This window comes from Pollachius pollachius, assembly GCF_949987615.1.
Source record: "Pollachius pollachius genome assembly, chromosome: 10".
NCBI classification, from domain to species: Eukaryota; Metazoa; Chordata; class Actinopteri; order Gadiformes; family Gadidae; genus Pollachius; species Pollachius pollachius.
The window spans coordinates 13,105,529-13,130,080 of NC_136943.1; the positions used below are offsets into that span (position 1 = coordinate 13,105,529).

The 24,552-nt window shown below is 40.0% G+C and overlaps 1 protein-coding gene and 1 long non-coding RNA gene across 2 annotated transcripts; both read left to right on the top strand.

Moving 5' to 3' along the window:
- Nucleotides 1–939: 939 nt before the first annotated feature.
- Nucleotides 940–16,292, top strand: LOC307081173 (uncharacterized protein). The gene is made up of 10 exons (XM_079744256.1): nt 940–980; nt 1,094–1,465; nt 1,723–1,839; nt 2,113–2,168; nt 2,448–2,595; nt 11,775–12,119; nt 12,247–12,288; nt 12,493–12,597; nt 12,877–12,932; nt 14,376–16,292. The coding sequence occupies exons 2-5, from the start codon at nt 1,285–1,287 to the stop codon at nt 2,562–2,564; spliced, it is 471 nt and encodes a 156-aa protein (XP_079600382.1). The 5' UTR covers nt 940–980; nt 1,094–1,284; the 3' UTR covers nt 2,565–2,595; nt 11,775–12,119; nt 12,247–12,288; nt 12,493–12,597; nt 12,877–12,932; nt 14,376–16,292.
- Nucleotides 16,293–20,139: 3,847 nt separating this feature from the next.
- On the top strand, nt 20,140–22,591 carry LOC307081351. The gene is made up of 4 exons (XR_013812139.1): nt 20,140–20,495; nt 20,730–20,846; nt 21,078–21,133; nt 22,208–22,591. It is a non-coding gene; the product is annotated as an uncharacterized lncRNA (long non-coding RNA).
- Nucleotides 22,592–24,552: the final 1,961 nt, after the last annotated feature.

Genomic DNA, 24,552 nt, shown 5'->3' on the forward strand with positions numbered 1-24,552 from the left:
TATTTTCTCATTTTTTTTCAGTTTTCCAATACAGTACTCCCCATTTCTGTCTTCATACTAACTAATGATCAGGCATGTAAGCTATGTCAACTGTGTGTGTGTGTGTGTGTGTGTGTGTGTGTGTGTGTGTGTGTGTGTGTGTGTGTGTGTGTGTGTGTGTGTGTGTGTGTGTGTTTGTGTAGAAAGCAATATCAAATGTATTCATCATCAGGGAAAGCTTTCAATGTCCCATGGATGAAAAAAAAGTGGACAACGTAGATTTTCAGTATTCAGTTTAGATTTAAATATGACATGAACTACACCTCACAGAAAGCCAACTGGATCATTGGCTTACCTCATCAAGTGCCTCTAAGTGCCAGCCAATCACAGTGATCCCAGGAAATGTAAATGTTAGTCTAAATTCAGAATCATTCACTTCAGTGAGTCCAGCGTTGGTTCAGCATCAAACTATGACAATGATTTTAGCAATGACGATTCTGAGTACTGCATGTAAGTACTGTTTTAATGTAGATAAATTATTGAGGTGTTTGTTGATAAAAAATCTATCGTTATTCTTGAAGTAGGATGTAATTCCATTTTGTATAGTAAATATACAACAATAGTGATGGATGTTTCGTTCTTGTTTTTCTTTGTTTTTGTGCTGATTCAGACCCAAGAGGATCCTCAATCACTCTATTTGAAAGAAGCTAATCTTGGAGATACTGTCACTCTGGATTGTACAGTTTTTAAAGACCAGAATATTAATGAAGCGTTGAACTGGTATAAGCAATCTCTGGGATATAATCCCCTAATGGTAGCTAACAGATATTATGCATCAAAGATTCACCCGTCCTTAACATTGAGGGTCACAGTGGGAGAAGGAAGTAACTTCAATTTGACAATCACCAACGTTAAAAAAGAGGATGAAGCTAATTATTTCTGTAATCAAGGAAGTTACCAAAACAACCGTTGGAATAATGGTGTTTTCCTGACAGTCAAAGGTAAATCATATATTAGTGAACCTTTTTTTTTTCAATGTCATGATCGAAAAAATATAAAGAACAGCAAAGAATTTGGTTGTTTCTTATGATGATTATATTATTTCCCTGTGTAGATCCCAATGACCAGAGGTTTGTCTCCCAGACTGTGGTCCAACAGCCTGTGTCTGCATCTGCTCAGCTGGGAGACCCTGTGGCTCTCCAGTGCTCTATTACCTCCCAGAGGACGGACCACAGTAACCAGTGCCAAGGGGAAACCAGTGTGTACTGGTTCAGATCAGGACCATCTCACCCTGCTGCCATTTACATGAATGGAAACAGGAGGGGTGAATGTCAGAATAGTTCTGGGACTCTGTCTGCTCCACTGAGCTGTGTCTACACTCTCCCCAAGAACAATGTAGACTCCTCTGATGCTGGGACTTACTACTGTGCCCTGGCAGCATGTGGGGAAGTTGTGTTTGGAAATGGAACTAAGCTGAAACTAACAGGTCAATATATTTGACTTCTTACTTCCAGAATATTTGTTTTTTTATAATACTTGTTTATCAGATAACTTTTAATTATAATAGAATAATAAAATTAAGTATAATATTGGTTATTTATTTGCTTGATAATGAATCTCAATGTTTTCCTTAATTTAACATTATGAAAATATTGTACTTTTTCATGAAAATCCCCTTCCATTATATGATGTGTAATTATTTACAGCAGATACCATGAGATCTATATCTTCTTTTCATTCTAGAACCCTACATTAATCTGGTTACCTTGGTGCTTGGAATACTGTTGGCTTGCTGTCTGGTTGGGAATATAATCCAGTTCATAACCAGAAATAAAAAGCAAGTTTGTGAGCATTGCAAAGGTACAGTGCATTCTACACTAAGCCTACTGATGTGACTTCATATGACCTCAGGACAGGTTAGAGATTCCCATGTTTGATAGAGATAGAGAATTTTAGAAATGGGTACATTGTATAATTTACAGATATCTAGCCCCATTTTTTTTGGATTTAATTGTTTTACATATAAATATTTACACGTAAACATTTAAAACTGTTTGAACATCAGGGTTCTACAAAACATTACAACATTATAATCGTCAAAAGTAAATATTCTTCTTCCGATGTTATTTTCAGGAAATCCCAGAGCCTCCTACCATGTTTCACATGCCTCAGTGATTCAAGAACAACAGGTACATCAGCATTGTGTATGTTTTTTAGAATGTATACGTTCATTAATTAATCATCATCAAGTATAACTAATATTTAATGGCTTGGGTATGATACATATGGAAAGTGGATAATGGGTATGATAATATTAGTTTAATTAACTACATTTTTAGGAAGGCTGATATTGTCTTTATTTTAATATCTAACTGCATGAACCGGCCCTTGTATATGAAGATACAATGACACTAGTTTTATTGTACTCTCTTCAACATTTGGTAGTCTGACACAGTCCTCTGTTGTAGGACGGGGAAACTGATTCCTTGAACTACGGAGTGTTGGAGTTCTCTGGCAGAAAAACCAAAGGAAGGAGGAAGAACAGTGAGAGAAGGAGACTCAGGAGAGTCTGTATTCTGCTTTGAGAGAAACCGGCCAATGAAGTCCATCAACCAGGTCCTAATATAGTTTGTATATAATTCCTCAATGTTGGGATCCAGTTCAGGTGCACTAAATTGCTCAAGGTTTAAAAGTGATAAATTTCTATTTTAGAGTTTATAGAAACTTTCAGGCATTGCTGTTTACAAATAGTTTTGTGTTGTGTGTAGACATTGTGTTAAATGTTCAGAAAAATAACTAAATAACATAACTAACAAATTAGATCAGATAAAATTATTTAGAGTGAAAGATAACATTATGTAAAAACTAAAGATAATGTAATGTAAACTGATATTAGTTGGAATGGACAAAGAAATTGTGGTCTTGACGTTATGAGCGCCACGCTCTAAACAACTCAGTTGGACTGACTGCTTTGTGGGAAAAGTACTGGGAAAATAATTGCAAATAATGTTATAAAAATAACGCTTTGAAATGTTCATTGTTTCTCATTTAAAGTCAAGGCTGCCACAATTATGTTAAGTGATAATGGATGTGATTGGTGACTATTTAAAAGAACTACAACAATCTAGGATGTAATAAAGGCAGGAAAGAGAGGACCCCTATTTTACTAGCCTGGCTATTGCCAGACCAAGCTCGATCGTAGAATGTACGTTGGTCTGGGGAAGCTGTCATTTTCTTCAGCACAAGAGGCGTGACCAATGGGCCTAGTTCAAATGACTCTATACGCAATTGGCTGCTTGCCGCCGCTTCCCTGTCGTCATTGTGTTAAACCAGCCAATAGCGCACCAGGGGGAAAAGCCAGCTTGGTGGTTGGCTCCCGCAAAAACGTATCGAAACTACAAAGAAATGAATTGCTCTTCTCCAGACCCTTCTGCAGGGCGAACTCAAATCGCCCGGCAGAATGGGCGGGGCTACCCAGTCTACTATTTTACCACACAGTGTCAACTTGATGAGCCATTTCAAAATATATCCCTTTTTGATAACACAATGCGGGCGTATCCAACCAGCTGGAAGGGTTTGACTGGTGGACGGCATCAACTGGTAGGCTGGAGTTGATTTTCATATATCTTAACTGACAGCTCACACTCATGTCAAAAGTGTTTTTGGCTGCTGACATGAGGTTATATATTTATTAGGGCAGTGGTTCTCAAACCTTCTATACCGCTTACCACCTCAGAAAATATTTGGCTCCCCAAGTGCCAACATTATGGCCAATGTTAAAAAATATAACAAAATACAGTAGTGTAGGCCTGCACTATTTATCTATGCACATTTCATGCAGGAGGTACATTTATTCCTTAAAATCGGACTCTGGGTCTGATCGGACTCTAGGGCTGGGTGAGGACTCTGTGCATTGACTAATCAATGCTCACAGCTTGAACAAGCCATCACCACACACACTTAGGGAGATCTCCTACATGGCAGCAGGTTACACCTCCTGTATCATTCTACTCAAACTGCAATAAACCGGTTTTAACATCACCACCCTGTGTCCTGGATTCAGAGGAGCCCAGTAAAAGCCACCATGGTGGCGTGTAGCATTGACGTTACAACAATCAGATGTTACCTGAGGTGTAATCAGGTGTGTTGAGGCAAAATGTGCGAGGGAAGTTATAAAGTATTGAGCTCTTTGGAGCTCTGTGGTGGCCTGAAGTCTGCAGAGATGGGTGCTGCGGTTTGGTTACTGTTTAAGTACCTCACCTTGTTCCGCCGTATCTCTCCTCAACGTTTTCACTTGAGACATGTTTGGACATTGTGCGTCCTACTTCATTGTTTTCCTATGGAGTAGGCACCGCTGCAAGTTCAGGGAGGGCCTGTGTCATTGGTTTATGTCTATACATTACTTTTCGATTAAATTGAGTGTGTGTGTGTGTGTGTGTGTGTGTGTGTGTGTGTGTGTGTGTGTGTGTGTGTGTGTGTGTGTGTGTGTGTGTCCGTGTGTGTCCAGAGGTGGATGGATTATTGAAAAGTCTTACTTAGATATTGAAGTAATGTAACTTTGATGAAATTGTACTCTAAGTAGTTGTTAAGTTACTGGTATAAAAAATACAACTGAGTGGAAAATTACTATTACTTATGACAAAGCCTTTGACAAATGCGTGAAATGAGTGGTGGTATTAACTGATTGGTCTGTTGAGTGTTGTAGTGGAGCACATTAATGAAAAATCGTTCACTTTGTGGTACAAGCGCCAAATTTGGTACACAAGTGCTTTTGGACCTACTATCTCATAAAAGTACGTTGCCCACTTGAACAAACAAAGTGGCCACCATTTTTCAAGATGGCCGCCATTCGAAGTGGTTTGAAACAGCGTTTGAACTATATTTTGATTGAATAGTCCTATTCTGATGGTTTATACATTGAAATATGTGTTTTTGCACATGAGAAATACAACTCTGCATTTAGAAAATCAAAATTATTGAATATTATGATGATACAATGCGAATTAAATGAAAAAAACACTCACAAACAAAGACATTAGTTTCACTTAAAGCTTTTGGACCTGTAAGCTACTTGTAGGGGAGGCCACGTAGAGGCTGTCTTTGTCTCCCCCATTTTTTTTTTTTTTTTTTGTATAGGCTATTTTTTTATTTATTATTTTTTTTTTTAAATTTTTAGATAACGGTATAAAAACACAAGAAAGGTGTCAAAGCATAGGTTGCATGTTTTAGGATCCAGAACTTGAATCAACATAACTTAAAAAATAATAATGCAAATATCCAACTCAAACATTCAACTTAAACTTGGTTGTTCTATTTTCTTAGCCCTCACATGCACAGGCACACAACTGTGTGCACTTCAGGCCGAAGCGATAGCATTTGCATCGTCCTTGGCATTCAGTCTTGCAGCCACATTTTGTCAACTGCTCACAAGTCTGAGCAATGGGTGGAAGGGTTGTCCAGAGAACTTGCCAGATCTGACCATCTTTTTGCCAGCCCCAGTTGGCAGGACTTTCAGTTTGCATTTTGCACACTGTTGCTTGGCCCCATATGCAGGCAGCTTGGAAAGCAGACCATTTCACATGCTGAACGAGGGATGCGCTTGTTGGTGGAATGGCATCATAAGACCTTTGCTTCCGAGCAAACAAGTCCAGTCTTGCCTCATCAACCTTGCATGTAGTACTTTGCTTGTCATACATGGTGATGACAAACTTCTCAAGGATGTTGAGGTCTGCATCTTCTATGATAGGTGGGTATTGGCTGAGCTTTTTGAAGACAGGACTAACTTCAGGGCAAACCTCCCATGCTTGCCATGCACTTTTCTTGCTTTTACCATGGAAAGCTGACACAACATCGCAGCCAGTGAAGGCATGGAAGAACAGCATGCCACTGGATTTCTCTGGGCCAAGATTCACCACCATATCATGAATTGGCAACCACCTAATGGACTGACCCTGGCCAAATTCTATCCAGATCTTTTCCAAGCCTGCATCCTGAAGAGTCGCAAAAACATTGACTGCAACCACAAGAATATCTGTGTCGCATGCCTTAATCAACACAGACTTTATCTGTTGCTTGGCTGCATGAAGAGCATGTGTGAAGATTCTGGAGTCAGCTTCTTCGCGGTTGCAAGGACTTAAACCTTCAAGGCTGATGGGTTTGTTTGAAAGAGCCTGCTCTCCTTTGGTCACAACTACGACATTGTCAGGACACAAGGTCACTATCTTCTCTGCTAGGAACCCAAAGAGTTCAGTCTTGTTTTCATTGTCTCGCAAGAAGCTTTTCCAGTTGGGCGGTAGTTTGGTTTTGTCGGTCACTCTACGTCGACCTCCCTTACCTCTGTTTGACCTTGTTTCAGCCTTCAGGCTTGAAGTCCAGTAGACATCAAAAATTATGTCTGTTCGCTCATACTTTGATGAGTATGCCTGGATCTTTGGAACTACATCTTGGACAGCATATTCCTCAAAGGTCTTTGATGTCTTTGGAGACAATGAATACACAAGAGAGGAACCATCAATGATAATAGCACCACATTCTGGTTGTTTGTCAGGAGGAGAAATGGTAGCTTCCAAAATGTTTGCAAGCTGAGACTTCTGGCCGTAGTAGAGTTTCCCTGTGTCGCTCAGTGCTGCAGGGAAAGACTGATTCTCATGCTTAAAGAACTCAAGCAGGTCACACTCTCGTGATTGGCAGGATATAAAGAGCTGTGAGAACAGGCGACAGTCATCTTTGAGTACCTGCTTCTTCATGTCACTGCAAGCTGAAGCTGCTTCTTGGCGAAAGAAGTCAAGTTCTTTTTAATCGGCCTATAGAAGGAAGTCTCATCACCCAGACCATTGAAAAAATCTCTGAAGGCAACTTGACCTTTCTCAAAGTGAGTTCTTACAAGCTCAGCAGCACTGGGATGTGCAATGTTTTTTGTGTCCAATGTGAGCAGATCTTTGGACTCTTCCTGAAAAGGATTACCCAGATCCTTCATCACAGCAAACAACCTCTGGACCTTGTCAGTGAAGGACTTCTGAGACTGATGAGTCTGCTCATGATGCCTGATATCTTCAGTTGCTTCATTGACCTCAGATGCCAACTCTTACTGGTTGACTAACTGGCTAACTTCTGGTCCAGACACCATCCACCGCCTCAGTGCAGATGGATCCTCAGTAACTCCAATGGCACCACCATCACCTTTAACAACTGAATTAGCCTGCTCGTGAGCTTGGTCAATGGCTATGCCTGAGAACTCCCTGTGAGTCTTGTGGACCACAAACTTTCCCAGCTGAAATTCATTGAAAATCTGAGGGTGAGTTTGCTCCAAAGAAACCATGTCTCTGAGGTGAATGGGGAGCCATCGAGCATAGTTCACATTGTTGTTTGCAAAGAAGAAGGGGATTAGAGCAGACAGTGCTTGACAATACAAGTTGAAGTTAGCCTCTCTGAAAGACCTGACCAGCGAGAAAATCACCAATTCCATTGACAACACAAGCTCCCAGAATTGAAACTGAGGACTCTCCTTCCTGCACTTCTCACACCAGTCATTGAAATTCAGCGCTCCATCATTCTGTTCTGCACAATGGTACTCATATGCTTCCTTTCGGAGCATGTACAGACAGCATGCTGTAACTTGGTGCATGTGGCGTGTTCTTGTGACACTTGAGGCAGAAAGAAAGGAGTCAGCTGTTCCTGAAGAGGCCACCCCAGCCTCCACAAGAGCACCTGTCCACCCACTACTCTGAAGCAGGGTCCCAAGTGATCTGAATGCAGCCATCTCTATGTGGAGACCGCCAAACATTACAACAAATTTGTCCTCACCATACAGGTCAGGCCAGTGCCACTGGACTTGTTTGGCAATAGAATAAATAGGCTGGTCTGCAGTTATCACAGGGACCTGACCAGGGTTGAGGTGTGCAATAGCATCCCTGACTTTGTTCATGGTATGCCTCACTGTGGCAATAGAATGGGCCTCATCGCGAAGAAGGGGGAAGAGTGAGGTAATGCTCACATCAAATGCAAGACCTCGCTTCTTCTCTGCATGGTGAGCTGACCAAGTGATGTTAACCTCATCATCTACATCTTGTGTTAGGCTAACCTTCTGCAGCCATTCATATTCATTTGTCAGGAGGAGAGTTGGCAGAGATGCATATGTGACATTGCCCTTTGGAGGAGATGGCTTCTTTTTTGTGAAGAAAGCAGGGTGGACATTTGTATAGGACTTTCTTTACACTGCTGTTCTTAATAAGAATTGGTTCTCGAACTTCGCCTTGATTTTCTGATGATGTATGTTGGAAGATGGAGATGCTGGTTCCATGAAATGATGAAGTCGCAGTTGTAGATGAAGGATTGTGATCGATGTTATCCATTGCACTTGTGCAGAAGAGGCCTTTTCTTAGTTTGGGGGGACAAACCAGACGTTCTTCAATGTATCTGTTTACAACTGCATCTCCCAACTGAGCTGATATGTCAAGTACTCGATTATATGGAATACTAACACCATGGTCATGCAGCATTTCCACAAGGTGTCTCTTTCTGGTCTTAGCATAAATAGACATCCCTATATAGACTGGAAATGGGGTTTCCCTGTCTCTGGAATGCCTTTGTGAATAATGGCATCAGCATCGGATGACGCTTCTGACAAGACTGGACCAACATCTTTTTCAAATGCCAGAAGTATATCTCGCCCTTTCTTGTAGGCTACAAGTCCAGGTATCTCTGCCAAATGCCTTTCTTTCAGTCGGGTCGCATTCACATCAGGTAGGTCTGTCCCAAACTGCTTAAGTCTCTCCCTGTAAAGACTAACCAATACAGCAAGTCGGAACACAGAAGGCCCATCACTGTTTGTTTTTTTTGCCTCAATGACATAGGTCAGAAGTTCAGAGAACACCAAATGAAAGGCTTCCTTTTCTTGAGACGACTGGATTTTTTCTTGTTTTTCCGCTTTAATGTGTGCCCTCTCTCTGTGATACAGGCCCGTTAAGCAAGACCAGTGGTATTTAAGTTCTAGGGCCACCACATCTCCGCCACTCAATAATGCCAGAAGCTTTCCGTCATTAAGGTTACGAGCACATTCATTGAGCCTCTCATTCAGCTGCATGGTCATGGCTTGTCGCATCTCTGATGTTGGTTCCATCTTTTCGCATAAGAAACACTGCTGTACTTCAGTGCTAGCCCTTCGAATTTTTTGATGTCCTTCACCAGGATCATTTTGAGTTTCAGCTGCTCTTTTAGTGGCACGCTTGAGTTTGTAGTTGCTAAACATTTTGCGACAATTTTGGTGATACATTGCACCGTTTCGCCTCAATGTATCCTCAATGCCACCTCCATCATCCAATCTGGATGTGTCTAACCTGATGGGCAACAGGTTGATTGCCTGAAATAGAGGTATGTTTTTGGCTATCATGGAATAGCCGTCAGAACTACACTCATAACGGGTAGGGGGAGACTTCAACGCTGCTTTTGTATCTGTCTGACAGAGGCAACACTTGCTCCAGTCAGTTTTAGTAGCACAACTCAATGGATTATCGGCAGACATCTTATACAGTTGAAGGTCGAGGGATTATCCTTTTACCACCCAAACATACAAAATATCATAGCACATTGGAATATGGGATGCAACTAGGTTCAAGTATCTGGTGCCCTACACCTAGCACGATCGTTCATCCAGTGCCATAAATCCCGTGCGATCTGTACACCATCCAGGTAACTAAAGCCCCGTTACCCTTGGCTCGGCTATCCCGCGCTGGCACATCCTGTCAATTCAGGTGCGGCTATCTAACTACAATACTACAACTAACTAAACTTCTAGTTGAGTCTATACAGGGGCTTATTAGATAGCATTTGGGACACTAAAGTATACTACAACTACAGTGAGTACACCACTACAACAGTTAGTAAACTACAACTACAGTTAGTACACTACAAGCTGACACTGAACCCCATGCTGAGTCTCACAGCAGTGATGTCACCAGTGTGCCCTGGTTGTGCTTTGACATCACTCTTATAAAAAATTACTAACCAATAAATGTTGACCACAGAATTTTAATGAATTATCATTTATATTGCTAAATTAGTACTTTTATTTCAGTAAAGAACGCTTGTGTTGCTGTATGTGTGTGTGTGTGCGTGTGTGCGTGTGTGTGTGTGTGTGTGTGTGTGTGTGTGTGTGTGTGTGTGTGTGTGTGTGTGGTGAGTGACAGTCAAAAGTTTGGACACATTTTCACAAATGATTCACACAAAAAACACATCCCTCAGAATTCTGCTGATTTTCACTTAAGATCATTGCAGAAAACTGAAGAAAAAACGCGAAAACGCTACTTTTTAGTCATTTAATAGCCATTATCTTGAAAATTGGTGGCCATATTGGAATTCAATTGACACCATCGAGTTATTCCAGTCATGATACATTCATTTTGATGCTTGGATCATTAACATTCTTCTGTTAATTCAAGTTCTACCTCGAAAGCCTTTTTTTGGCGTTTGACGAGGCGGCCATCTTGAAAACTGGCGGCCCTCTTGGATTTTCAGCTGGGCAACGTACTTTTATTAGAAGGTATGTCCTGGACATCATTTGTACCAAATTTGGTGCTTGTACCATGAAGTGAACGAATCGGCTCAAAAATGGACTTAAGCAGCCCCACTATTGTGAGTGTGCCTTAAAATAAAATATTCTCTTGCATTCATTGTTCCGCCTCATTTCTTCTGCTAGAGCCTATTAAAAGTTTGCTTGAACGAATGCTTTTTTAAATGCAGAAAGTATTTCACTCAAAGCCTACTTATTACACTCTTCCTTTTTTCAACACCCAACTTTAAGTTTCAGTATATGACAGGAAACAAAACGTCATTGAATGTTTCTGAAGAACAATAGCAGCCCATCCTGTTGAAGCCATCCGTAAGGTCTATTTATTCTTAAAAGTTTTGTAACCTTGTAACAACGACATGACACAGCCCCCATCTCATACCTCGACCACAAGTGTGTATGTGTGCATATGTGTGTGTGGCTTTTTCACAGAACAGTGTAAATGTAGCTATACTTTAAATAGGAAGGCATCATTGTTAGTGATTAGTTGAGTGACTAGTGGTAAAAGATGTTGCCCATTCTGCCAGCCGTATGTTCTCTAGCATGGTTCCCCAAGCCTGAGGGGCTCTGATGGAGTAGGAACGGTCACCTCTGGATATGAGCTGAGACTTTGTTACATCAAGGAGGGCCCTGCCTGAGGAGAAAGGCCGCACACTGACTCGTAAGGGGCTACAGAATGATTTAAATGTGATCTACTGGATTTAAATACATTTTAAACGTCAATGGAGAAGCCACGATTGCGGTGGGGGTCTGTTAGAACCAGTAGAGAAACTTCTGGATTAGTTGGAACATCACATTCATTACAAATATGAGAAACATCAATTATCATTGTCATCATATTGAAGAGATAATCTCAATTGTAGCTTTCAATGTTCATCTTATAGAGGAAATACAAAAACACACTTAACGGCTAATGTTTTTTAAGTTTCCGTTTTGATATGCATCGCCGAAAACTAAGTGAATCATTGGCTTATTCAGGCTCGAAGGTCCAGCCAATCACAATTGATGTATGGCGTGTACATGTTTGTCTAAACTGTCACTTGAGACCAGAGCTCACTCAGCACTAAAAACGTGATTATGTTGGCAAGTTATTTTGCAATGACAATTCTGATTGATGCATATAAGTACAATTACGCTTCAAATCAACTTTTTCATGTAAATTATTAAATAATTTTCACTTGCATTGTAGCATGTAGGTATATATCATATTTTTGTCTGTCTTTATTTTTAGTACCGGTTGAGACCCAAGACATTCCTCGTTCAGTTTCTGAAATAAAAGCAGAACTTGGAGATAAGGTTACTTTTCATTTTAGAGTAATGAAAAAAGAAGAGAAGATGGAAGATAAGATTGACTGGTACAAACAATCTCATGGATACGTTCCCCAAACAGTCGCTCGAAGAGTGTTTGGAAAAATTACATTTTTTCCTCCCTTTAATTTAACAATCACAGCGGAAAAAGGGGTTTCTGATTTCAATCTGATCCTTCAAAGTGTAACTAAAGATGATGAAGCAAACTATTTTTGTCTACAACAATTTTCTGACAGTTGGACTAATGGCAATTTTCTCTCTGTCATAGGTAAAATGTAAACCTTTTTTAATGTTTTAGTTTCAATATCATGAGTAATAGTTTACTTTTGCTGAAAGAACCCTCAACGTATTGACTTAGTCCCTTTTGATGATGATTATTTTCATTTATTTTGCAGACCACAACATAACGGCGGTTGAAGAAAAGCAAGATGAAACAGGTTATTACATTCCACTTCCTACTTTCAGTATCTGACTTACTAACTGACTAATGTTTATGAAATATAATATAAATATCATTCATCATTTAGTATTTTGCGTGACATTATCTTACCTTCCAACCTATTATATCAAAATACAAATTATTTGAGTTCTGCAGCTTCCAGATGACCCATTGTAGATTGTCTGATCCTAGAACCTGACAGGCATCTGGTTACCATGGTGCTTGGAATACTGTTGGCTTGCTGTCTGGTTGTGATTATAATCCTCTTTCTAACCAGAAAAAAAGCAAGTTTGTGAGCATTGCAAAGGTACAGTACATTCTACACTAATAAGCCAACAGCTGTGACTTGATATGACCTCAGGACAGATTAAAGATCCCCAACCGCTTTGATCGATACATTTGTAGTCTGCATGCTGAATCTATGGCATATTGTATTTTACAGAAACCTGCTGCAGTTTTTTTAATTGTTGATTATAAATATTTTTTGGGGAAATAAGTAATTACTATAGTTTTTGAAACCTGACCGACATGAAATGCTACAAACTATAGCATAAAAAAGTAATTATTCTTCTGTTCTTATCTTCAGGAACACTGAGTTCCTCCTACCATGTTGCAACTGACTCAGGGATTCAGGAACAACAGGTACTCATTGCATTGTGTACAATATGCATGTATTGAAATTCATAATCGCGATGCACTCTAAAAATGCAAAAGTGCATATGTTCTCATTTCAGACAAAATTAAAAGTTTGATTATATCTAATTGGTTAAATCAATGTTAAAAAGTTTGGAAAATAGGTGTGGGGGGGCTATTATCCATGGCTATGACCCGTTAGTGTATGAGCGTTATTATGAGTTATGTTCTATATGAAGAAGCCCTTCATACCGTGGCTCATAGCTATGCTATAAGTTTGGGAAGCTTAATCTTCTCTCGGACGCAGATAACTGATTATACTTGAGGAATGCGACTAATCCACACACACGCACACAATTTTGGATTCACTTTACTGCTATCTCACTTGTAAGCTAGGGCCTAAGGATTTACAGACTAAATAACAATTGAATACAATTTATGACTCAATATATTGAGTAAGGAACCTTATCACTGTGGAGATGCTATGGGCCACTCAATTCTTCTCACTAGCAGGTTTGGAAAATAATATATATGTTTATTAGGTGAGTGCTGCATGCAGCGCTCACTATTGTTCTTCATAAGTTTTATTCTTTCTTTCTTTCTTTATTATTTTCTACAAACTTTGGGATCTATCTCCTTCCTCAATTTTTCACCTAGAGACTCCATTCAAATTTTAAAATATTCAGAATAGCTTGGAATCGCGCGCTTCTTTTCCGATTTTTAAAATAATTTATACTTTTTAAGATATTCTACTTTTAAAATATTATCTTTTTTTAACATGGGAGTCAACTGTTTAAGACGTAACTAAATCAATTTTCAACCGTTTATCTTCGCTCAAACCATTTAAAAAATCTAAGCACATGTATCTTCAATAATATAAAAACAGAATTTCTCGCTGTTCTCTTAAAGACACACATGCACGCACACACGCACGCATGCACGCACACACACACACACACACACACACACACACACACACACATACACACAGTGCAGGGCAATACATTTGACGTTTCAGATTGTTCAGTTCAATTCATTTTACATTTCTGCATTTTTAGCATTGCTTTGCGCTTTTCATTCAGCGGTAACTTTATTTGTTTCCAACCATTTACTTTTTCGTAAAAGGTGTGCATGTTTACGTTGTTTACTCCATGTGGACTTTTGAACTTTTGTTCAAATCCCTTCACTTCATTTAAGCCATTTAATATTTCTTTATGTCTTAATCTATGTGGCTTTATTAAGAAAATATTTTCAACCTCACTTTGTACTACAGCACTCACCGCATTTTCTGCAGGAAATGCATTTTCTAGTTGTTATTTAATGCTTTATCTTTTCTAAAACATTGTAATAGGTATTTAATATTTGTTTTGAAAAAAGACATTTTCTTAAACTTCACTGCAACAATCCTGACATCTCAGATGTTTGTTAGTAATACACAGTTTTCTGTTGTAGTACAGGGAAACGGATTCCTTGAATTACGCAGGGTTGGATTTCCCTGGCAAGAAAACAAAAAGGGGGAAAAATAACAGTGAAAGGACTAAGGAGAGCCTGTATTCTGCTGTGAGAGAAACCCGCCACTGAAGTCTATCAACCAGGGAGTTTGTGTCCCCTCATCAGGCTAAAGCAGCCTTACTCATTGCGCGGCTCGCAAGCCACATGCGGCTCGCCAAGCCTCTATTTGCGGCTCGCATGGCGGTAAAAATATACAGTGATATGATCATGCAGTGAATACAGATATTTAAAAAAACAATACAAACAATTATTTAAAAATTAAATCAACAGCGGCATTAAAAGGTGGAAATATAGCCTTGTCTAGAAAATATTTTTAAACTTGCTCGGCTCTACGCTGACAGCGGGGTTGCCAGATTGGCGGTTTTCCTGCATAACAAGAGAGAATGTGCTCTTTGGATGGACTTATTCTTATTAACTTATTTTTCAATAGCTTCCATGTTATGTGACCCAGTGTCTCCACATTATTCCAGAAAATAGCACACAGTCACACAAGTCTTAATTTTCCTCTCAAAGTGCACCAGATTGATGCATTCCAGGTTAAAAGGTACCAAATTTTCTTCCGGGGGAGCATGTCCCCGGACCCCGCTAAGGACCGGGTTCCCTCCACAGTTTCACAAAATTCTGTGGGAAACACTGCTTCAGGGAGGACATATTATTAAGCAGGCATACTTATTTATGACTGGATTTATAGCTGTTACGTACAGTGTTTTGTATGTCTTATATGTTATACATGGTATAGGCCTACATGTATTGTGTTCTGTTTTGTGTAGTATGTTTGTGTTGTTCTGTCTCCTCCTCCTGTTTTCATTCTCCAAATTCTCAGATGTGCACACCTGGTCCCAGTCACCAAATCACCACACCTGTTCCAGATCTCCCATCAACCATTCCCCTTTAAATAGTCCTGTGTTTGTTTGGCAGGAGGGAGTGCTTTGGTTTGAGCTGTGGCAGAGCTTTAGTTGAGCTCTGTTGGCTTGTTTTGGAGTGTATTTGCTAGTGTTTACTAGTGGTTGCGAGTGCTTGCAAGTGTTTGGTTTCTTTGTTGGTTTAGTGTATTGTCTTTAGTTATTACACACTTGTTTAAACCTCATTACTTTAGTTGTTAGCAGCCTACTTTAGTTTTGTCTTTGCCTTTGTTAATTATTTTGTTGTGCGCACAGGGGCAATAAGGATAGGTAAGATACCCTGGGGTTTACATATTTCATACACGTAGGTTTACCTGTTGTTAATACCCCAGGTTAGAGTGAGCACCACCCACTGTACTTTTTGGGTGCAAAGCACCTGCCAATGGGGGGTGGGTTTTGTTATGTTCTTTTCTTTGGTGCCACTGACAGTCCTTGTTGATCCCTGTGTTGCCTTTTTTTGTAAGTAAACACTTTATATTGAATTCACCTTTTGTCTTGGATTTTGTGTGACTGCACCCTCACTTGCCCAAACCTGTTGCCCTTATGTTGCGTCGTACTCCGAGCCACCAGGGGGCGTAACAATAGCTTTTGATACTTTGCGGTAAAAATGGCTCTCCTGTTGACATCGTCCTGTCAGTGCGGCTCTCCTGAAAAAAATAGTGAATACCGGGCTGAAGGAATGATGGGCTAAAGGAATGATGTAGTAATGGCAGGTTGTGATGTCACTTTGGATTGATGAATTTGAATATTGTGCTATGGTTGTTGGTGGAAATAATCTGGACCATTTTATTGTTATGGATATATGTAGATTGTTTATATTTAGTTATGTTGCTTTGAAAATATTTCATATTACAAACACGCATGTGACCGTATGACTAAAACTTAATAAACATAATTTTTAATGTGCCACCAATCTCAACTATGCTTGTCGAGGTTGCTTGGCAACCATTTGCTGGCTTGAGGAACAATGTTGCTTTGGGGGAGAATTATGATTTGTTTTCAATAAATTATTGCATTTGAAGTTTCGTTTCTTATAAATGAATAAATTAAGTAGGATATTTGACAATACAAATACTTAAAGCTGACTTGTTTAGCACGTAATCACAGATAGAATTCCGCAGGCAACACCGTGTAACACTAAAGCCTACATCAAAATTAAGTTTTCAAAAGAGACTAACGGAGAAGAATGGGCAAAAATTGATAGTTTATGTATAAGACATAACGCTTAATTATTATGGTCATCAGACCATACTAAAGCTGACCAAATGGACAACTTTTAATTACAGTAACCAACACACACACCTGCAGTTTTGTGCACATTGGCAAATCAGTTTGAGCTCTATCAAGTTGCGTGGTTTGCATTTCCAAGTCTCAGCACAGACTCGCCATAACAGTTCAAATGCATTTGGCTGTCTTTATATTCTCTCTCCACTGAATTATATGAATGTGGGCGGATCTCCTCACATAACCTCACTCAGTTCATCCTACGGCCACCCTTGTGAACGCAGGGTGTATGACAACATTCACGTCATGCGGATCATTGCGGACGCAGAAAGTATTGTGGCGAGCAGCACAGGAATGTCCAGACTGGAGACCATGGGACAAAGCAGTTTGCATCTCTCGTCAGTGGTGCCGGTATAGTTTCAGTGGTGGGGGGGCCAAATGCGTGTGCATGTGTCGAACAGTGCGTGACACCTCATCATCCTAAAGCCGACCACACACCGGCGCCGAAGCGCCGCGGTGCGCATTTCACGCACGTCAATTGCCGCCCCTAGCACCAATAGGAAGCGGCGCGCTGCAGCACCATTGTGATCCAAATAATGTGTCGTCACCACAAAGTAAACACTGAATCATCAAAATAACCTTCTTCATTGTCATCATCGTCATCATAATCCTCATCATCATCGCAATCGTCATTATAGATGGCTTTTGGATTTGACTGTAGAAACTTTGGTCATGTTTAATGCTGTGCTTCACGCAGCATCAACGCAGCAACAAAGTGTAACAATGGATCCCGAGTTCCTATACTAGGCATTATGATGGTGGTCCTCTGCGTAGTGCAGTGAAGCCTAGTTAGTAGAGATGCGCGGATGAGCAGTAATGTCATCCAGATTTTGAGTTGTGTGTTCCGCGTCCAGACAAAAAGCCTGTCGGCTCGCTAAAGTGTCCAACCACTATGAAATGTCCCCTGTTGTCAGCGAGCATAGCCAACGTGGTCTTATTATAGCCCGATCATTAACTAAAAGCCACAAAGAAAGAATAGAGCATCCAGCAAATAATTTCAACAATGTGTGAGGGCATATGCAGCAGGGATGATCGTCTCGTCGCCGACTTTTCAAAATCATGTACGACTCGCAAATTTGTCTGCGATGAACGAATCAGGGCAAAATCGGGCTGAAATCGCGTTGTCTGGACCTGCCGTAAGCAAGCAGCAGCAGCGCCATTGTGCGAATTCCCCAAACGAGACTCGTAATGGTAGGTAAAAACAATACTTTATTAAAGCATACAATTGTGATGTAGAAAAAAATAAAAAATAAAACAAAGTGTTTGCATGATATTGAAGCCTACAGCGATCGTTAGTTAACTTGTGTGGCGGTGCCTTATCAATTGTTTACCCATGGGCCATGGCAACGCGATTGCTACCTGCTGTAGTACTCTCATTGGCTGAATCGTTGAGAATGTTTTAGACTCAATCAATATAAGGTCAATAAGGTCGCGGGAGACAGAGCTCTGTTCGTTTGTACAGTAACAATATTAGGCCAAAACATTACTAAGAAACAAAATAGTTCATCAATACAGGCAAAAGAATTAAGATTTTTTAATAATTTTTTTCACGAAAAGTGAGGTGGCCATTGGCCCGCGGCCTCATAGGTTCCGGCGCCTTTGTCTCTCGTGCCTTACGCAGCTTGCCCACTGCATCCGTCCGTCAACAGACGACGGAAGGGGTGTCTGACGGATGGGGGAGTGGTATTTGCCGACGGAGCCACGATCTGATTGGCTGACGGATCCGTCGCAGCCTGAAAAGTTAAAATTTTCTCAACTTCTGAACGCAAGAGATGGAACGGACGGACCCACAATGCATTTCGGGATCGCGCTGCAAAGTCAATGAGATCCGTCAACGGACGGATGCAGTGGGCAAGGGGTGTTATTCACTTATTTTAGACATCACACACACACACACACAAAACACACAGCAAATCCCCCACACCAACGAATCCCTCGGTGGCGGTGCCGCTTCCCCAAAGCCTCCAAGGATCCACCCGGACAAGTGGACCACGGCGCCGATCACCACCCAGCCCCCATCTAAAGGATCAGTCGTCCCCGACAACCCCAACACCAAGCACATAGTCCCAAGTGTTCAGGAGGCCGGCGCTGATGAGCAGGCCACTGGGGCCACTGCCAGAGATCTCAGATTTCAGCGTCAGTCTCCCTCCATACAACGCGAGTCGTGACAGATAATTACATAACACATTAAAAAAAAAGTTGAAAAGGTCTTTACCCTCCCAAATTTTTTGTACTAGTTGTTTATAGTACTAGTATAGTATACTTATTCATAAATATATGGTTTGATCCCACTCAACCTACAGGGAATTCTGATACCTGTCATTAGGGATCTGGTAAGAGGTTGGTCATCTTTAATATTCAAGAATGACGACAGGGAGAATAAAAACATGGAGCTGATCTTAGTAAACTACCATTTGGCTGGGAGCCACTGCCCAGTCAATGCACTGTCAAGCCAGTGCTGGTCTGGTGAGCATATTTTATCAAATAGATCAACATGAAAATGCCTGCATGTACAACTGATGTTTTCAGGGTTCAGTTTAGACTAAAATCGAATGAGAACTGCACCTCACAGAAATCGAAGCAGATCATGGCTTGTGTCTTTCAGTGTCTCTTTAACAATCACAGTTGTCCTTGGCACTCATTTTGTATTTCATATAATTTCCTATGAATGTAATGGTACAGTGAGACGAGAGAGGATTTTTTCTTTGTCAAGTGGTGGGAAAGACAGGAAGGGCAGGTCTAGTGGTTAGGGTACACTAGCAGTGGATCATTGGTTTACATCATTCAGTGCTCTAAGTTCCAGCCAATCACAGTTGATCTCTGGTATAAAAATAGTAGTCCTTATAGTGTCAATCTTTCAGTGAGTGCAGTACAGTACAGCACCAAAATGTAACAATGTTAGCAATATTGTTTGCTATGATAATTCTGAGAGAAGCATGTAAGTAAAACTCCTCTTCAAAATAAGTTAAATTGGTTACAATTCTAAATATAACGTTTTTTTAGTGTTTTTTTAGTTTCATTGTGGTTATTTCTACTTTATTTTTAGTGCCGATTGAGACCAAAAAGGATCCTTCTTTGTTGACTGCGAAAACAGCAGAACATGGAGATTCTGTCACTCTACATTGTGCAGCTTTACAAACAGGAAGATGTAACGTATATTGGTATAAGCAATCTCTAGGATTTGTGCCTCAAATAGTCGCTTCTAAAGTGAATGATTCAGTGACAGTTTATCCCCAATTCAATTCAAGTTACACAGTGGACAAAGGGCTTCTTTCCTTTAATCTTAAAATCAGATCCATAACTAAAGATGTTGAAGCAATCTATTTTTGTCAAGAAGGTTTATCTAACAGTTGGAGCGGCATATTTTTATCCGTCAAAGGTACGTGATCTATTTTTCAATGCTTGTTTCTACGTCATAAGGAAAAATCTTAACCTTTCAAATCAACCACAAATATATCTACTTGGTTCCTTTAAATTTTGATCATTGTATTTAACCGTATAGATCCCAATGACCAGAGGTTTGTCTCCCAGACTGTGGTCCAACAGCCTGTGTCAGCATCAGCTCAGCTGGGAGACCCTGTGGCTCTCCAGTGCTCTATTACCTCCCAGAGGACGGACCCCAGTAACCAGTGTCAAGGGGAACCCAGTGTGTACTGGTTCAGATCTGGACCATCTCACCCTGCTGCTATTTACATGAATGGTAACAGGAGTGGTGAATGTCAGAATAGTTCTGGGCCTCCGTCTGCTCCACAGAGCTGTGTCTACACTCTCCCCAAGAACAATGTAGTCTCCTCTGATGCTGGGACTTACTACTGTGCCCTGGCAGCATGTGGGGAAGTTGTGTTTGGAAATGGAACTAAGCTGGACCTAACAGGTTAATAAATTGGACTTCTTACTTCCGGAATATACGTTTTTTTTTATAATACTTGTTTATTAGATAACTTTGAATTATAATAGAATAATAGAAGTATATTATTGTTTTCCTTAATTTAACATTCTGAAAATATTTTTCATGAAAGACTTTTTCAGGAAAATCACCTTCCATTATATCATGTGTAATTGTTCATAAAAGATACCATGGAATCTAAATCTTTGTTTATAATTCTAGAACCCTACAGGCATCTGGTTACCGTGGTCCTTGGAATACTGTTGGCTTGCTGTCTGGTTGGGAATATAATCCAATTAATAACTAGAAATAAAAAGCGAGTTTGGGAGCATTGCAAAGGTACAGTAATGCTATACTTATATTCCTATTGCTGTGACTTGATATGACCTAAGGACAGGTTAGAGATCCCCAACTGCTTTAATCGATACATTTGTAGTCTGTAAACTGAATCGATGGTATATAGTATTTTACAGATACCTGGCTGCAGTTTTTTTTTTAAGCTTGACCGACATGAAATGCTACAAACTATAGCATTAAAAAAAGTAATTGTTCATCTGTTCTTATCTTCAGGAACACTGAGTTCCTCTGACATTGTTGCAACTGACTCAGTGATTCAGGAACAACAGGTACTCATTGCATTGTGTTTCATATGTATGTATTGAAATACATAATCGAGAAGAACAATAACAATGAAGATGTGCAAATGTTCTCATTTGAGACAAAATTAGAAGTTTGGTTGTATCTAATTTGTTAAATCAATGTTAAAAGGTTTGTAAAATAGTGGAATCTAGTGGAACGTGCTTGCCAGACAGACGTCAAATACGTTATTCATACGTATGTTGTAGATGGTGTAGAATCCCATAAAAATAGGAATTGTTGTTTTTGTTGCCCTAGAATTATATCTACTTAGGGAGGTGGTCCTCTGTCACAGAGCCCAGAACAGACAAACGGCTCTAGAGAGAATGGGTTTTTTAATTCAATCAACTTTAAATTAACGTGGAAGTGAACCTTGTGTTTCAGTCTGAATTTGAACCCGATGAGAGAATAAAAAAGGGTTTTGGGCTAAGAGTTCCATGAAGAAAAGGGGGTTGGGGGGGCTATTATCCCCATGGCTACGAACCGTTAGTTTATGAGCGTTATTATGAGTGATGTTATCTATGAAGAAGCCCTTCATACCGAGGCTTATAGCTATACTATAAGAGTTAATAAGAGGGAAGCTTAACCCTCTCTCGGACACTGACATCTAAATATTCTTGAGAAATGCAACAAATCCACACACACACACACGATTTTGGCCATTTTGGCAATGGCCTACAGATTTACAGAATAAATAACATATGAATACAATTTATCAATAAATTGAGCAAGGAACCTTATCACTTCATGACACATGACACCATCATTTTGGAAGTACTGGCACCTTTACAGCAGTCCATTACAGGCCGTCCTAGCTTCTCCTGCGTCGTTGCGGGGAGTATTCAGTTGGCAGTAATCTGTGGCGATGCAATGTGCCACTCAATTCTTTTCACTAGCAGGGTTGGAAAATAATCATCATTTTTTTATTGTTATGTAATGTTTAATCTTTTCTAGAACATTGTTAAAGGTATTTACTATTGGTTTTGATAAAATGCATGTTCTTGACTTCACTGCAACAATCCTGACATCTCAGATGTTTAATAATACACAGTTCTCTGTTGTAGGACAGGGAAACAGATTCCTTGAATTACGCAGCATTGGATTTCCCTGGCCAGAAAACCAAAAGGAGGGAAAAGAACAGTGAAAGGACTCAGGAGAGTCTGTATTCTGCTGTGAGATACACCCGCCACTGAAGTCTATCAACCAGGGAGTTTGTGTCCCCTCATGAGGCTAAAGGAATGATGTAGTAATGGCAGGTTCTGATGTCAGTTTGGATTGATAAATTTGAATGTTGTGCTATGGTTGTTGGTGGAAATAATCTGGACCATTTTATTGTTATGGATATATGTAGATTGTTTATATTTACTTATGTTGCTTTGATTGAAAGAAAAAAATAGATTATAAAACGGATAGTTCCGGTCCTGGATTCTGTTTGGCTCATAGCCGTTGTAGAATACTGCGTGAAAACCACATAAAAAAACATTATATTACAAACACACGCATGTGACTGCGTAACTCAAATTTAATAAACATATTTTTTTATGTGCCACCAATCTCAAGTATAATTGCCAAATATGTTGCTTGGCAACCATTTGCTGGCCTGAGGAACCATATTGCTTAGGGGAAGTATTATGATTTGTTTTTAATAAATCATTTTATTTTAAGTTTCTGTGTCTTGTTGATGTTCAGTAGTATAATGAACAATGAATAAATTAAGTAAGATATTTCACAATACAAATCGGTTAAGCTTACTTGTGAAGCACGTAATCACAGGTAGGATTCCACAGGCAACCCCCGGTGACACTAAAGCCTACATCAAAGTAAACTTTTCAAAAGAAAAGAAAACAAGAAACCAAGAAGAGACTAACGGTGAAGAATGGGGGCATATGCAAAGGAGTCAAAATTGATAGTATATGTATAAGAAATAATGCTTACTTAATATGTTCATCAGAGAGTAGCTGAACAAATGGACAACTCTTAATACAGTAGCGAACAACAGACACACATGCAGTTGTGTGCACATTGGCAAATCAGTTCTTGCTCTATCAAGTTGCATGGTTTGCATTTTCTCAGCACAGACTTCAGTTCAATTGTATTTGGTTGTCTTTATATTCTCTCACTAACGAATTGTATGAATGTGGGTGGCTCTCCTCACATAACCTCACTCAGTTCATCCTATGTTCACAAAGGATGTAGGATGTATGACAAAATGTACGTCATGCGGATCCTTGCGGACGCAGAAAGCATTGTGGCGAGTTCGCATCTCTTGTGCCTCATTCACCGCATGACCCCCAGGTTGCCTTATTTTAGACATCACACACACACAAACACACTGCAAATCCCCCACACCCATGACTCCCTCGGTGGTGCCGACGCTTCCCCCAACCCTCCAAGGATCCACCCGGACAAGGCGACCACGGCGGTGATCACCACCCAGCCCCCATCTAAAGGGTCAGTCGTCGCGACAACCCCAATACCAAGCACATAGTCCCAAGTGTTCAGGGGGCGCCAACTAGCAAGCCGCCGGGGCCACTGCCAGTGGCAGTTCCGGGGAAGCACGCCATACATGCTGAGAGCAGCATGTAAGTAAAACTCCTCTTCAAAATAAGTTAAATTGGTTACAATTCAAAATATAACAGTTTTTTAGACCAGCTATTCATTGCGGATGTTTCTACTTTTTTGCCGATTGAGACCAAAAAGGTGCTGTGAGAGTCACCTGCAACTGAAGTCCATCAACCAGGTCCTAGTATAGTTTGATCTGGTGGATGTGCAGTACATTTCTAAAAGGGATAAAAAGCTCAAGTTAAAATATAAGATACAATAAATAATATGATTCTGACAAAGCACAAATAGCACAACTGTTTACGGCAATGGAAGGTGGTTCGGTTCAAACTATTTTCTTTTTTTAATGGAGATGATAAAGCATATCATCTTGGGTTTCTAAAGTAGATACTGTCAGCCATTGCAAATAGACAAAATATGCTTGCATTGTGTGCAATTTTCAGTAAAATTCTCCTTTTGATCAGATCAAATTGCTTCATTTGACTAACGATTATGTTTGTATTTAGTTTGTAAGTTTATAGTGACTAAGGTCTCTGACACATGGACAAAGAAATGTTGAACTTAACGTTATTAGCTCCATGCTCTAAACAACTCGGCTAGTGGCTGCTTTTTGGGAAATTTGAAATTAGAAGTAAATGCAAAAAGTTTGAAATGTTTGTTTATAATTTGCAATGAAAACAGCCTCGATCATTGAATTGTAGGTTTCGTGGGGTTGTTTGTTACAATCCAAATGGCCCTCGAGGTGGTTGTAGTGATTTAAACATGACTGTTTAAATAGACAGTCATTTAAAAATGACTGTTTAAATCACTGCTGATGTTAAACAAATCGAAAAGAGACAAACAGCTC

Coding starts and splice junctions, on each gene's coding strand:
- LOC307081173 (XM_079744256.1), top strand. CDS start 1,285: ATGAATGGAAACAGGAGGGGTGAATGTCAGAATAGTTCTGGGACTCTG. Junction 1,840..2,112: donor AGTTTGTGAGCATTGCAAAG/GTACAGTGCATT, acceptor TGTTATTTTCAG/GAAATCCCAGAGCCTCCTAC. Junction 2,169..2,447: donor CAGTGATTCAAGAACAACAG/GTACATCAGCAT, acceptor CCTCTGTTGTAG/GACGGGGAAACTGATTCCTT.